General features: G+C 33.4%; 1 protein-coding gene across 1 annotated transcript; it reads right to left on the bottom strand.

Moving 5' to 3' along the window:
- Positions 1 to 9,236: 9,236 nt before the first annotated feature.
- On the bottom strand, positions 9,237 to 14,804 carry LOC149776519 (uncharacterized). Its single transcript, XM_089942428.1, has 5 exons — positions 14,669 to 14,804; positions 13,552 to 13,569; positions 12,846 to 12,972; positions 10,809 to 10,910; positions 9,237 to 9,508 (listed from the first exon to the last, which is right to left on the bottom strand). The coding sequence occupies exons 1-5, from the start codon at positions 14,780 to 14,782 to the stop codon at positions 9,375 to 9,377; spliced, it is 495 nt and encodes a 164-aa protein (XP_089798554.1). The 5' UTR covers positions 14,783 to 14,804; the 3' UTR covers positions 9,237 to 9,374.
- Positions 14,805 to 17,088: the final 2,284 nt, after the last annotated feature.

Here is a 17,088-nt window from a genome sequence, read left to right as displayed (position 1 = left end):
CGCACCTGGCTTCCGAATCCACCATTGTATTAAGACGTACTTAAGAGGATGGCCCCATCATCTGAAAGGCGATATTAGGTAATTTTAGCATATATTCACGAACATTGATTTTGAGAGACACCACTCTCCAAAGCAATAATAAGCACAACACGAAGCATCTTTGGATGCTACATGCGACCAGGATTTACACCACTTCGGTAGCGGAGTCTGGACAATGCGGGAAGAATTCTCACCCATGATGTATATGATTTTCAAAGTAGCTCAGCAAGAATAAGGTTGTAGAACTCATTGTTAAATCTCTAAACATTGGTACTTTACCTATGCAAGGGTGTAAGAGAACGCTATTGCTTGTGTCCTTGCTATGATTGAAATGAAATCTACAGAACGCAAACGTTTTTAATGTTCATATGTTGCTTTGATCTTTGATCTGTGGAGACGTTCCTGGCTTCCTAATCCACCATCCTCATGAGAATAACCCCTAATCTGAAAAGCGGTATTGGGTAACAATGATTTTGAGAGACGCCACTCTCTAAAACAATAATAAGCATTACACGCGGAGGAATGATACAGGCGACCAAAATCAACACCACTTCGGTAACGGAGAGGGTGAATTAAGTACCGAAGAAAACAGTTAATATGAACTACCGATGCTCTCCTATGAGCTGCTGCAATGTCTGGCGCAACCCTTCACACAATCGACGATATATTACGGGTAAGTGTATTATATATTATATATAAATTTATAATATTAATTTACTTAAGTCATTTGAGTTTATGAAATATATATTTGAATTAATTAATTCAGTGTCTGGCTTGTGCTATTGTAAAAGTACATATACATTACGTGTAAAATTTCAGTCATAAATCAAGGCCGATTACCAAGGTCATATCAACAACTGTTTCGGCCAATGTACGGCTCATAAGGATACTGTGAATAAATTTAGACTCTAGAAATATAATGCACGACATAGTTGTTGATTAGTTCAATCATTACAGAAGGTCAGAACAGGACTGTTAATTCACACTCTAATCATTTAAATGTTCGAGAACCTTTCATGTGATTCAAGTGTTGCTAAGTTTGGTGACTATATAAGAGAATTAAAGCACCACATTAGGATTCTTCAGTTCATAGTCAGCTTTGTAACAGAGGGAGAGACAGGGGGAAGGAGGAAGCGTGATTTATTCATAATTTGTTTGTTGTACTTGCGGAGTGAAAAGCATTTATTCCAAAACAGATAGCCAATATCTGATTATATTAAATTATCCATGAATATGAAAATTTAAATAATTCTGTCGGATTATGTAAAACGTTTTATGACATTTTTTATTTTCAGTGTCCTGGTATTTACCTTGAAGTAAAATCTTTCTGATTAAGAACAGTGATTTTTCAGTTCCGCTAGCATCTTACCACATAAGCACATTATAAAATTCATTCGGAATATCTTTGGATAGTTTCCGGATTCATTTGATTTATTATAATACTCATATACTGTAAGCAATTTGTATAATTATTTCACTTAGGTTGTTTTTATATTTTAGGGAAATAAATTTATATTTTGGAAAATTGAATGATTGATGGATTGTACGTTCTCTAGCTATTTAACCTAAGTCCGTAGACGTAACTATATATATATATATATATATATATATATATATATATATATATATATATATATATATATATAAACTGTGAACATAGAACGGAAACACAGCTTAGCGAGAGATCAACGCCATCTACGGGATTAGGTATAGATACTGAGAAACGTTGTCTTTTCGATCAAACTAATAATGCTTCAATTGTGTGTCCCTATGGTAGAAATAATTTTCTTGATCAGTATATTTATAACACACATAGATGATGGGAGTGAGTTTAATATAAATCATATTGTTGAAAGTGTCAGCATAGTCGATATGGACACCAACCTGTTCAAATAGCCATACACGTAGACATTTTGTCCGACATTATTTAAAAAAGATGAGCAATGGACTGAAAAGGCATGCTGTAAAAGAATTTTCTCGCATAACAGGAGGTCATGACATTGTTGTTGATATCATATCTTTCGACCGTGAAATTAAGGTAACTGACGTAAACCACTCCTTTAAGTGTACTATTTTCATCTAGACCTATGTATATAGTTGCGTATGTTAATCATCGTACCTGATCCGAAAATCCGTTCAGATAAGGTTATCATTGAGAACAACATACATAATTTTGAATCATCGGAAAGTGGTGGAAACTACTATAAAATAAACATAGATTGTGGTGCTAAATATGGAGCTAGCCAAAGTGGCTTTTAAAGGACGGCGTATGCTGAATACAAGGATCAGTTTTTACATATTTAACCCAAATATAACGCTTGATAAGAAGAAATTAACGTAATGGTTTTTGTTCATAAAGATGTGTCCGATGTGTCCGATTGCAATTCTCATTTAGATAAACATCAGACGGATGGGATGATTAAATACTTTCTTCACTCACCACACCTGAAGATCAATCAATTCCGCAGACATCTCATGTTCTTCATTATCTATATCAGCAGTGAATTCAACGAAAATAAAATAATGAAATCTGGTAAAGTTTATTGTATTTTAAGCAGCGTTTTATTTACTATTATTAAATGTATTTCGGGATTTGGCATTTGTTGGAATAAAGTCGCAGAAGCTAGATTATATCGGTTAAACCTATTGTCATTCGAGATTCAAAATAAGATAAACCACCAACAAACAATACATGGTGTTAAAATGTTTATCACCTAAATTTGTTTTTGCTTTGATATGTCTACTCAGGTCCAGGTTAATTTCAAAACATATCCAGGCTCTTATGGTTCCATAGAAACCCTAGACATGCAAACGCAGGATCTGCCTGGATCCCAAACCACTTAACGATGCAATTCTTTGGCCACATTATTCTATGTTGACAGTTGGTGCCGTACAATATTTCAGTATATTAGACTGTTTACAGGCATACTGGAACGTAAGATTGGATGCCGAATCGTCATTTGTAACGACATTCATTATTCCATTCTGAATTTGCTTCAAGATGTTAAGGCAAGAATACATAATTTGTAGATAAGCAATATTATATACCCTCCACTTGACCTAGCAATTACCATTTTAGGAGATACTCTGTCACTTAATGGAATATTCCATTCTAGAAGATTCTGATGTGAGAAACAGGTCTTATCTTTTAACAAAATTGAGGAAAAGATGTTTGCATCAATAAGGATCTTAGTATTTAATCCAAACTAATACAGAAATTGTCAGCTATGTATTCACCTTTTAAAATATTAAAAACGTCAACCTTCAGGTTCTATGAGCTTTTTTGGACAAGGTCAAGTAAAAATTACAAATGTGTGTAACATAAAGCATTAAGAAAAACCGACCAATACTATAACTTAAATATACATAACGTGTTTGCATGTAAGTGTTTGGTAAAAAGAGATACGTTACGCCGACATTTAAAAAGAAACTTTGGCTATACGCTTTGGCTGCAAATGTATTCACCAGTTAGTGTTAGCTGGATACATACGGGTAATTTCGGACCATAAACCCACAGTGTCGATAATGAAAAAGCTCCTATCTGTACTCCCTTCCACGTCTTCAGTGAATGATGTTACAGTTGCGGAAATACAACCCTTAGGTACACCATCTTAGCAGCAAGGATTTGCATATAAACGAATATTCGCCAAGACAGTCGTTGTCAGATACATACCTTGATTTGACTGAAGGTCTTGACTTACATGTACATATCACAAAACAATTGTGTCTAATGAACTGACGATTGGAATTGCTACGAAATACTATTAAAACTACCAGTTAATGTAAACTTTGAAACAGAAGGATGGTCCAAATTTGCACTTATTGAATCCAGCTGTGTTAAAATTGTTGAATCACAAAGATGAACTCTCTGTAGAAGACAGCCAAACTTTTAGAGTTCAAAAATTATTTGCGCCGAGATCACTCAGACAGGAAACGTTATGAACATTTTCCCTAGATCACCTACGAGCACACAAGACATTAGAGCGTGCGATAGATAATATATTTTGGCTAGGAATGTCTAAAGAAATTAGTGAAGATTTGTCACACAGGTTGGTATGGTTGACTTATAGGGACTCCAACTCGAAGGCATCCTTAACTCCGCATGATTTTCCACAAAGACCATATAAAAAAATTGGTACTGACATTTTAACTTTTGACTGCAAAAATTGCCTTTTTACAGTTGACTGTTTTATTCGTTTCTCTGAAGTTGACTTTTTGACAGACTCTTCTAATTCTCGGCGGTTATACGAAAAGTTAAAATGCACATGTCTCATGGTAACATATGTACAGTGTGAATAAACTGTAATGGTCCACAGACAATTTGCATAGATTAAAGACTGTTGCGAAGGACAACAAACAAGACCCATATATTATTATCCTTGGATACAAGTATTCTCCTGCTGATTGCGGTTAACTCCCCAGGCCAGCTGTTACTTGATAGGAGGATCGAATTTGTATTGCCCATAACAGGCACATTTCTCCATCTCATGAAAGTAGACGCAACCATCGTGCAAAAGGTCAGCGAACATAACCCCATTTGCTGAAAATGTCTTGGCGTGTCCTAGAAATGAATTTTCGTATTGCATAAGTCAGACACATACCACTAGAGAACACCATTTTAATAGTAGTACTATTACGGAATCAAGCATGCCAGAACTTACCTTGAGATCAAATCCCCTCATGTAACACGGTCCCGAAGAAAAGGTGAAAGCGTGTACACGATACCCTGACGGATAAGCAAGTGATATTGCAAACAGAGCAGTGACTGAATAATAAGAATGGGATTCAATCGATGACAGTGCGTATAAGATAATTAACCCATGTGAATAACTGTTTTGTTAAGATGAATATAGCAAGGTTTGAATCGTCAGTTAAAATATTTTTGAACCCTATATTAAAGTAAATGAATACAATTTACTATTATATTGCCATATTACAGAATTTAACTTAGTGTTGTTATGATTATAAATTTGCTAATGCTGAAAATATAATGAAACATATTAGATTCTGTTTTTGGTAAGCATACTGCATTTCAATATTTTCATCATGAGCCAAAACAATCAAATCATTTTTCACTTTCTCAAAAGGAGAGAAATTTTGCAAAATTTAAATAAATTATGTATTCACATTATCTATACATATTCATGTCATGTATACCTTGCACGCTCAAGGATTCCACCTCTATGTGTTGATTGGGCACTTGTTGGAATAAAGTCTTAGACGAACCAGGTTTGTGTTATATTCTATCTCATTTTTTCAAAAATAAGATAACCCACAGCAAACACCTTGTACGAGCGTGTTGTCACATCAGAGAACTAAATTAATGTGTCCAAATTACAGAATAAAGTCAACATGCTCAAACCACTGTAGCGAGAAAACAACGTCATCTAAGATCAGAAAAGCTACAATTTGTTTTAAAAATTATATCCCAAAAAGTTAAAGATAACAAGAATGTTTCAATTAAGAGCCAAGAAGTATTTACATGGATGATAATTATAGCCAAAATATGTGTGCTGTCATACACGGATGCACAATTGCTTTTGGAATGTTTCATTTTGTTCATATAGACCATATTTCCCGCAGAATCCAGTATTGTTCCCAACCGTAAGCGTTCCATTTCAATCCACCCCGTATTAGACTCAGTCAGTAGATCTTGATAGACTCTACTGAATGTGCGGGTGAGTTTCTATTTGTTGTCAAAAGCGGGTGAGTTGACATGGTTGGCGAGTTTCGCATCGACCTTACCGCGAATGTGAATCTTTTGGATACTCATTCTATTTCTGAAATCAACGGTACGTTTTATTAATTCACACCGAGAATTCTATTTAACTTTTGAACATTAGACATACGGAAGGTACACTTCATATTCAGTAATGCAGCCACATGAGACCCATATTTGCAAATTTTACGAGCATATGTAAAATAAGTATGTTTCTAATTTTGTTATCGATGAAGATCACTAAATATGATACACGGTCAGTGACACATTATCCCAAAATAATGAATGAATTTAATTGGCTTTAAAATGACATCAACATAAACAGTTCTCCATTGATGAGCTTCTGATAGATAAATTAGATAAGAAAGGAACTGATGGATTGAATAACTTATTGTGTTATCTTATAATTGAAACTATACATTACTAACTATAGATTTGATAATTAAAGACCCAATATGTCGCATTTTAATTAAGAACTGAATAGCACATTCGGTCAGAATAGTTCTCTATAAACATAGACTGCTCATGGGAAAATGGTATTATCAAATGCCAACTATATAAAAAGGTTGGGGTTTGGTATTTGTTGTTTATATATATATATATATATATATATATATATATATATATATATATATATATATATATATATATTCAAAGATTTACATAAGATCAGCTTGACCGGGGGAAGCTGACAAACAGAATATCCCAACACGAGTAAACCCATAAGACAAAATCTTGTTGATTCTTAGGGAAGTAAATAATACACATAGATATGTAGACTGGCAAGGGTTTAAATGCATATATAGTTGAAAGAGCAAAAGCAGACAAATACATGTATACAAACAGGAAAACATGATAGGTAGAAAAGATTTTGGAAATAGCTATAACTACATTTTTAAGAGAGAGAGAGAGAGATTAAAGCAAATCCGTTTGTAATAACTTATTCTCACAACGCAAGGATTTGTGACCACTTATTTTATACATTTATATAGTAATTATCCTATTTTCACTTTCAAATCAGTGACATTCATCAACACATTTGAGTATTCAATGTCTGAGAAAATACACATTCTAGTGTCCTTTTAATGGTTTGCCAATCAGAGTGTATCTAGTCTCTCTGAATTATTACGTTAAGAATATATTATAAAAAGCCTCTTGTGGGTGTTAAATATTCCTAACATAATCACGCATTGAAGGAAATCATTTGTATTAATTAACGTTGTAATAAAATAACGATAAAAGTAATAATCCCGCTCTTCTAAATGAATTAAACATGGCAAGCCTCGTTTCCTTTCAATAAAACAATTCATACATTTCGTTGTATATCAATCATACAACGTACAAACTTGGACGATGGGATTATGTCATCAATTTCTTGTTGCGCCGGATAGCAAATGAGATGCCATGAATATTACTGAAGGGCCTTTGCAGTTCTGGAAGACACATTTATTGATCCGATATTAGTTAAACGTCGAATATATAGTTCCGATATTGGTCAGACATGGAATATATATTAATGTCATCATGATCTCTGAAACACAATAATGAGATGATCTTGAATCTGATTGGCCGATCATATAACAATTCTGGAAGCTATCATGCAAATGAGACTTTGATGAAACTTGCAATATGGGCATATATTCGTAAGGTTTGGCATAAATATGATAATGAAAAAGTTTCAAGTACATTAATAAAGCAATAATGAATTATGTTGGCTTAGATTGGGATTATTAGATTGTGATCATTCGGGAAGCTGTTATGTCTATCCATTTTAATCAAAATTGTAATGTGTTCTTATATGATCCAGATTTCACTTGTATTGAATAAGGAGCGAAATTCGCAAAATGATATTATTATTAATAAGGTGAACATCCATCTTGTTTGTCGAATGCGTTACCACTGCAGAGTAAACAAGGCAAGAAATCTAAATCATTAAGATGGGTACAGTTATGAAAACGTTAATGCATATTAATCTGGTGATCTTTGCATATAACTGGCAACGCTTTTTTGATTATTTGGGATAACATCTCTATTAACTTATGTAGGACGGCCTTATGTCGCTAATGCATCTAAAGTGGTCTTATTGCAGGCAAAATCAACACATAGTCATGATATTAAATGCAGTTAGAAATAGTCCTCTGATCCTATGAGTCTTCATTTTGAAATACTTTATTTACAATTGGTAAGTGCTGACGACAGAGATTAAAACGACAAAAGGTTCTAGTGATATATGGGTTGCAACTGGTCGGTACTCATTTCTCGTCTAATCATTAATTTCGTCATTCTAAGGCATGATACACAGCTTTGTCTTATCCAATTACGCTGAACTAAATTATTTTGAATATTGAGGACTCCATAATCTATCAAACTAAAAAAAATTATATTTTTACTCATGAGTATAGGATTAGGTATTCATGGCATACTGAAAAATGAACATATGTTCTTGGAATATGCTAGTATTTATTATATGTGTGTTCATGTTGCTTCTAAATAAACACGTCAATTGTATTAACACACTTTCGTTTAGTTTTGTTTTCGTGATGGAAGACCAAAGATGCAGAAAGGACATGACAATAAAACCATAATGTTCATCGTGTTATAAGTCTTTACATAAAAAAGAAACAACAACTTTAAATGGGACTTGCACCTCGAGCATGTGTAATATAATTGTGCCAATTATATCCAGAGCTTTATATTTTTTTAATTAATTGGGAATAATAAAGGACCCAGAACAATAGATACGTTTGAAGAATAATTTGGCTTATTTACGAGTCATTGCCGTTTGACGCCGAGAAACACAAAATAGAATGGTACCATTTTCTTTTTTAACCATATCACTCACTTCCAACTGGGTTGGATAGTTGGGAGCAGAATTTGGTATGTGTATTCAGATCCATTGCTTCAGATTAAAACACTGATCAATGAATATTGTTTTCAGAGAGTTAAAGTTGCAAAATAGGTTGTGTCCGTATCGGCGAAGGAGAAAGGGACAAATCTACAATAAAGTAAATTACTTATCCATTTATCCAAAGGTAAATACATCCCTTACAAATTCGAAAAATCTCTTTCTCATATTCAAACATCTATGTATATTAACATCGGTTCTCTGTGGTATGTTGGCAAAATGAGAATGGATCTTAACTCCATGGACGTTCCGTCAAATCTTTATAGATTCCTTATTTGACCGTGTTTACCTAATAGTGCTATTATTGCTTCCTATTTTAATTATCTGAGATATTTTATTGTTTTGTCACAGACGTAAATTGAAACATGCATACATGTGAATACCAACATTCAGTTGTAACAAGACATTTGGAGAAGCACTTCTTTCTTCAACACGATATTTTAAAAGGCCGTTTAAGTAACTAGGGCGGTTGTAATTAAAGTCATTTATTATATCATTATGTTAATGAATGTTGCATTACACATTAGACAATAACCACACTATTGTATTCAAAACTTAGGTAGAATTAAAAAAAATGATATCCATTATTTATTCCCATTTTGACAAATATTATAATCCAGAAATTATATTGAGATGTTCGTTGACGTACAATTATAGTTACGCGACAACACAGGTTCGCGTGACCATTGAATTCGGGTACTGTGTAGGCTTTTAAGGGGGAATGGCGCAGTGTGGATTAGAGAAACAATTGTGCCAGTATTCTCTCTGCTGCTTGACGTACGCTGCATCATAACACCTCATTGGGGGACAGCACGCTCCACTCATGGGACGATAACACTCCAGTCCTGAAGAGCAAAACGACAGAGGTGTATTCTACAAAATCCATTTAATTTAGGACACACACAGTAACTCGAACTGTCGATGTTGCTTGTTTATTGCCCACGGGTAGCAAGACTATTCAACGTAATATCAGAAGACCAAGAACTTTTCTCAAATACTTGATTTGGCTTACATCGTTCCTTGCATTCAATTTTCACGCCATTGGGCATTTTGCGTTAGATATCAAAAAGAAATTAGAACAGTGAGACAAATGTAGCCTGATGCTCAGTGTCGAAGCACAAAGTACATAAGTACAAATGAATCTTCTGATTTACTTATCCACATCAAAGAAACATACGTATAGTGAACATTAGAAAGAGCAAAATGTACACTAAGAGATGCCTCGACCGATTTCCTGTCTCCATATTGGAATGAAAGTGCTGTTCGTAATACTTCCAGAACCTAACAAAATAAATGTTTCCTCCCATAACCTAGCATTGGTATAGACTCTAAGCATATAAACTAATGCCTCAAGCATTACGACTATGATTAGAAAAGATCTTCACTTCATTCTTAAACTAACCACAAACAGCTGTCTTTCTTAGACATCTATGGAATGGACTAATCGAATTGTATAATTTGATAATTCTAACTGATTTTTTCAAACAAGTCGGATTTGTCACCGTAAATTGTAGCAAAATATGTTAGGCCCTGGCAAAACTCAATGCCAAAAAGACATCATTTCAGACTTGTAATACATGTATCTTAAGACCAGATGTAACTTTCTCTGACCCCAGTATAACATATGCTCGTGACATAGCAAAACACGTGTTTTACACAAAGCTTTGATTTTAGGAAGCATTATAAAATTACTCTCACGGAAATGTACATGTACTTGCAGTTTCTAGGGAAATTTCATTTTTCATTTTCTGATTCTCATAGATTATTTGTCTGTTAAGAGTGAAAGACTCGCAAATGACAACCAATGTCTTTTGTTAGTAACGTTTCTGAACCTATAAAGCATTATTGAATAGTTTTAATTTACAAATGGGATTAGTTTCTTTCTTGTGGCAGCATAATAAATGGGTACCTTACTGGCACGTGACTTTATTATGTTGCAGTATGGTTGATACTGGTGTACATCTCATGCCAACGTTTCCCAGTAGCCAAAAGTCAGTGGCCTAAGCGTAGCAAAATATAAACAATTTAATTTAAGCAACTGTGTAATTTTAAATTATCCATGGCTAGAGATAGTTTATGTCATCGATATAAGCAAGGTGCAAGGGGACTGCAAGATTTAAGAGATAGATAGGCAGGTAGGACTACCTTGATCACATCCACAGGATGATTCACACACTTCCCCAGCCTGTCCAAGTCTGTTGGAGCAAGTTCCTGACCCTGAAACGTCGCCACCAAGAGCAAGGTGCCCTGCGGGAATAATAGGGAGTAATCCATAAATTATGGGGCATGAACTGGACTAATCATCCGGGCTGTACTACATAACAATAAGTAATACTCTGATCTCTTCTCAATACTGCCTTGTTATGCGACGCAACGAATTTTGGAAGGGGCATGTAATATTACAATTGTCCGTCCCTCCTCCATTCCGTTTATCCCACCTTGAACAACTTTTAAAAATATTATTCGGAACGAAGTTATGCAACGTTTGTATACGAGTCTTTCAATTAGATAAAAGTAATTTTAAAACTTAAATCTCCAAATATAAATAATATGAATTTCTGAAGTTGATTCCAGTTGCAAATGAAATAGCGATCGTAACTAGGTTAGCAATCATTGCTGTATTAGATGACGCCTTTATCTGTTACTAGCGATCAGAGAGTGAGACAAACATATATCCCTAATCACTTCCTCTGCTCAGTCACTAGGAACATACACCATAAGTGTTATAATGTGTACAACAGTTGATAACAAATGAAGGACACTTACTTATCATTGAATATGTTGCACACTCGTGTTAAAAATTAACTCTTGCATTAGATATGGAATTCAATTCTAGTCCTTCATGGAACTAAAGACTAAAGACAAATATAGTCGAAAATGAAAGTAATTTACTAAATTCTTGCCGGTAACAAAGGCCAGTTATATTCAATAGAATATAGGACGAGTCTTGAGAAACGTGCCTCAAAAATCTAGTCACAAATCACATCATCAAATAATCCATAATGAATTAGAGAAAAATATCTACATATCCCTTGTTAGTTCATGTCAGTGATACAATTTTGGGTCATTATGTGCCATACTACGACGTACTTTATAGTTGTCCTCAACATTTCAGAACGCACACTTTCCCAGGGGTGATGATTCAGTTCACTGAAAATTGTTTACTACGGGTTTAAAACGGTCACATGATGCTTTTTAAAATGGATTCAAAAGAGGTTCAAATAGGATCATATATTCCTATTGTAGAAATGCACAAAGAACATCTAAAGTATATATTAAGCAGAATTGTAAACACAAATATCCACAAGGTTGTGTAAAATTGTCCGAAATATTAAATATTAAATATTAAATTTCCAAAAATTGGTTCACTAATGTTTGTTGTCTGAAATACAGATACAATAAACCTTCATCTGAAACATGTAAGAATTTCGACATCCAAATATTTGCAGAAATAGTTTAAATTAATTGTAGTACAAAGGCTCCAAACAATGAAGGGTTGCGTAACATTGTAGAAAATTTTTTCCACACGAGTGATTCAGACGGTTACACTATAAATTTCTAAGTGAAGGACACGGTGTTAAAATAGCCTTTTAGAAACAGTAGAGAATTATCAGAATCTTTTGTCAGATGGTACGTAATATATAGCATACGTCATATTATTACAATTAGAGTATATCATTCTGCCTATGATATGTGCTCTACACCTAAAAGGATCATTCCTCCACTTGTGGCGGCGTGCAATAAACACGTGTAAAGAATGTATGTGGTTTAAGACTGAATTAATCCATCAGTGTAAACTATTACGACACAATATATGATGCTTCATGCATGAAATACAACATTATTCTTTTCAAAACATAATTAGACAATAATCAGATTTTTCTAATTCCCTAAAAGATTTAAAAGGTGTCAATAACTTTTTTCCATGTTAATTTCATTAAATCTAATGTAAACAATGTCAGGTATAACATATCAAAGGGTATTATTTATTAAAAAACATTCGGCTATTTCTGTTTTCATGTTCAATATTTGTGTTCGTATGATTCTATTTACTTGCAAAACGCATTGTTTGATGTAGTTTTCCCAGTCAGTAAATATCAACTAATTTACTAGAAAAAAAAACATTGTTTTAGTAGAGATATTAAGCATTAATAAATGTACTTAATCACTTATAACAGATACCAAACGGTCCATGCGGGTCACGGTTGCCATCCACGAGTTGTCCAGCAGCATCACGACAGCAGACCCCAGTCCCGCATTCGTAGGAAGTCGTACAGTTGGTGCCAAGAGGTTTGTTGGTTGTCACAGCCTAATAATTGAGAGCAAATGATGTTGGTTTTTAATAAGATCTATAACAAAAAACGCTTTGGAAACAAGGTACAGCCATGGCTGGTCTTATCACATGTCAGAGGGTCCTAGCGAAAACCAATTTTGTGGGAAAAAAAGCATCCAAATATTATTTCACAAACATCAGTCATTAAAACTGAAATGTGTTAGAGGACTCGTATAATTCTCTATGCACAGCTAATAATAATTAACAGAGAAAATCAATAATTGCAATGTAAAGGCACATTGATGCAGAAACTACAATTCTTGCACGCTCAAATCATCGCTTTATGTGTTCTGTACACCTTAATTTTATATATAACATACTTATCGTCAATTCATTTATTTACCTTTAATCAACACATATATTTCAAAAGTAACAAGTTTCTGTATCCAAAGTTGCTATAAGTAGAATGCTTATTCGCTCGCAGTCTCTACTGTAATACGTTGGATTTATATGTTTAAGATCTATTGGTCCGAGTTAACTTAGATCAGATGATTGGAAGCTGCGAAAATGTATATCATGTTGCATAATTCCCATGAATATTTCAAAACAACTTACCCCTTGTGACACCGAGATCTGGAACAGTAGACAACTAAAACTATATCTATTGTTACAGTTTCATCTTTAGTAATCATAAATAATATTAAGCAAGGATCAAATAATAATACCAAAGGTACGCGTATATTTTGTCACCTGGTGCATGTGATATGTCATTGCAATATGGAAATACTTCAATTTGACATACTGCCGAAATCTCTCACTTGAAAATATTAATGATCTCAACCTATTGCATATGTGTTTGTTTAATTTATAGGAGCCTGCATAGCTCAGTCATTATGTGCACTGTTTGCACGTTTATGGGATGCATTGGTCCATTTAAGGTCAATGGTTTCCTCTGGATTTTTCGTTTACCTACCCCATTATAAACGATAGGACGCCAACATCTGAATCAATGAAACACACAAACGTACACAACATATCAATTGCTCCATTGACGTATTAATAATCTACCAGTAAATGATGCTTAGCACACGCCTAACAATCTTATAACTTACACTGGTAGCAACGCAGTTACGAAATATCTTTCCAGCGTTCAAGCATATCAAACGCTTCGTCAGGAGAAGAAAAAAATTATTATTAAAAGCTGTGCTCATGTAAATTCCTAATTCTAGGATGAAAACAAAGGCAAAAAGCATGCTCATGAACTACAACATTTTCATTAAAGAAAAAGAGTCATGTAGCGTCATATTATAAAGGAATAATAATAATGATAATAATAATAATAATAATAATAATAAAATAAGCAACAACAGTTATAAATTTAGTATAAAGGGTCAAGGATTACTTTTTTGTTTAAAACTATCGTTAAGATTCGTTATTGTAATAAACGGATGCCTAAATAAGCATTATAAAGGTTATTTCCTTCTATATTTAAACCAATTTCCGCATGTGTTCTCAGTTAACGATTTGAGTATTGCTTCATGCGTGTGTGTTACATCTCTATCGGTGGCGTCTTGTTGGACTTATTGCTGGTAAACGTGTTTCAAGAAGGCCGAACATTCTTCCCAATTATACATGACTGCTTCAGAAATTGCCTTTCTAGCATTCGTCAGCCATTTGGTTGACACTTATTTAAAAAACAAATTAGCCTAAATAAATATTTTAATAGACTTACCAGAAGAATAAATGAAACTGTATTCAATATCATGTTTTCGGTATGTGTAGTTAACGAGTGACCTAGTGATGTAGTGATCGCTCCTTCCTTATCAGTAGGTAAATTTAGCAGCATGTATATATTCGTCGAGTTAATATCATGACTTATCCTTGTCCCTTATTCAGTTTGAATGGGAACGTCATTAAAGATCAGTACAATAATTCTGCTAAAACCTGAATCATCTTAGCATAAAATACAAAGACAGTACAATAATGCTGCTAAAACCTGAATCATCTTAGCATAAAATACAAAGACAGTACAATAATGCTGCTAAAACCTGAATCATCATAACATAAAATACAAAGACTTTTAGAGTTCCTCGCCTATTAGGCGCTGAGTGTACATTCAACTATTGATTTTACATCTACACCGATAATTTGTGCGTGTCTATAAATGCATGTACTGGACAGGGGTATAGTAATAGTAACATCTAATGGCGGAAAAAGTTGCAAAACTCTGAACATAAAAGAGATAGTGACACATATGTACACCTAATATTGATGGCACAGCGAATTATTTAAATTGATTATTTAGAACAAATTAATAAAACTAATCAATTACATATTTATAGAGGAACTCTAAAAGAGTTAAAATTTGTAAGACAAAATGGAAAGTGTGTAAGTAAGAGCAAAAGGAAAATGAATTGTAAAAGGAGAAGAGGAATGCACATATTTCTGTGATTTTAAATGTAGTATCTGATTTAGCTAAATTACGAACAATTAGTCAAAATCAGATTAATTATATATTGGTAATAAGTTAGAAATTTTGAAACAAACAAATGATATGATCAGGTGCTTTATTCTTTAAACAGACAGATCCAACTAATCTAGAGTCCTTATTCTAGTATAGGCAAATTAATAAAGTAGATTGTATACTTAATTTATTTTGATAGTCCTATAGCTGTAACTGAAGTTACAGTAAGTGTAAATACATGCCACATACCAAAGGCACTAGCATAAAATCGGATTAACATTTAAACTTTTATTGTTGTCGTGGAGAAAGTTCCCTTTACGTAATGTAGCTTTCCAAATTATATCAGTTTGTTTTGAAAATGGACCAAAACATGTTCTTGCAGCAATTCATACGAATGATTAAGATGATGCATAAGGGAAATTATTCCTACTCTATATGGCTATACGTTTTCTACCTCCAACAAAATGGCATTACTGGATTACAAGGCTTGTTGCAGATGCGAGGCCTATCGTTGATAAAGTATTAGACAAAATACTAAATTAATCATTACGGACCGTGCTCATCTTAGCTTAGCATTAGGAAAGTCCGTGAGGTCGATTTTTAATTTCTTTGCAAGGGTATTAATCCACATGATAAGTAAGAATAGGAATACAAATAAATGTTATATCCTATCTCCTAGTATACGGGTGACACTACAAGTCCCTAATATTTGCATTAGAATGTATTCAACCCTCAAAATGTTCAATCATTAATACAAATAGCAGAAGCGAAGGCAACCTGGATTTGAAGTAGAACAGGTATTAACATTCAATATTGTTCAGAATATCAATTAGACTGGGACTCATCTGAAATTATTTATCTATGCATATTCTCACGAGAGTTAAACAATGTTGTTAAATCAGCTACGATAACAAAGTCAGGGAGATCAAAATTAATACAAGCTGTCGTCAAAAAAATCATTAACCACTTTGGTAAAAATAACGTTATTAAAGTTTGACTTTATCAAAAGGTTCTTGTGTTTTAAGGAGTTGAATAAATTCACTTCAAAGAGTAATCCAAGATATATAGTCTCTTTTATATAAGTTTGTTTGAAGTCCGGCAAAGTCACCAACTACTATGGAGCATCATGTGGTTGATCTTGAAACGGAAGTTATCAATATTTTTGTTGATTCCGATTAAGGTACCGTGAATGAGAAGAATGATTATTTTTGAGTTTCAAAGGAAAAACTTTTTAGTTTGTTTTCTACAAAATATACAAAACTTTGTCATATTACGAATACTTTTTCTTATAATAGCAAATTCATGCCGGATAGATTTTTTATAGATATACGTTAGCATGTATAAAATAGTTTAATGAATTGCGGCTAAAAAGAAAACAAATTTTACAAAAAGTAAATATAGAAATCAAAATATCACAGTTGTGAATTCTACTGTGATGTACAAGAACTGGATTAAAATCGGAGTTTCTTTGTAAACGATGAAGATTAGTCATGGATCAGTTTAAATAAGCTTGTGATAAAATATTTTAGTTCTGTGTTAAATTCCAAGAAATTCAGCGGAATTTAAATGCCATACAAATCTAGAGTAGTAAATTTGATGTCATTATCGTTTCAAATATACAATCTCAGTGTATTCACTCATATATTTTACCTATAAAAATATATACATATGGCTCCAATATAATTCAC

The sequence above is a fragment of the Sinohyriopsis cumingii genome, chromosome 18 (genome assembly GCF_028554795.1).
Source record: "Sinohyriopsis cumingii isolate HCF-2022 chromosome 18, ASM2855479v2, whole genome shotgun sequence".
NCBI lineage: Eukaryota > Metazoa > Mollusca > Bivalvia > Unionida > Unionidae > Sinohyriopsis > Sinohyriopsis cumingii.
Note: the sequence above shows the minus strand (reverse complement) of the source record. Positions and strands in the feature narration are given on the sequence as shown.

Excerpts from the sequence above, each read along its gene's own strand:
- LOC149776519 (XM_089942428.1), bottom strand. The coding sequence starts at position 14,782 with ATGCTGCTAAATTTACCTACTGATAAGGAAGGAGCGATCACTACATCA. Across the intron at positions 10,911-12,845 it reads TGACCCGCATGGACCGTTTG|GGCACCTTGCTCTTGGTGGC; the intron begins GTATCTGTTATA and ends TTATTCCCGCAG. Across the intron at positions 9,509-10,808 it reads ATCCTGTGGATGTGATCAAG|GACTGGAGTGTTATCGTCCC; the intron begins GTAGTCCTACCT and ends TTTGCTCTTCAG.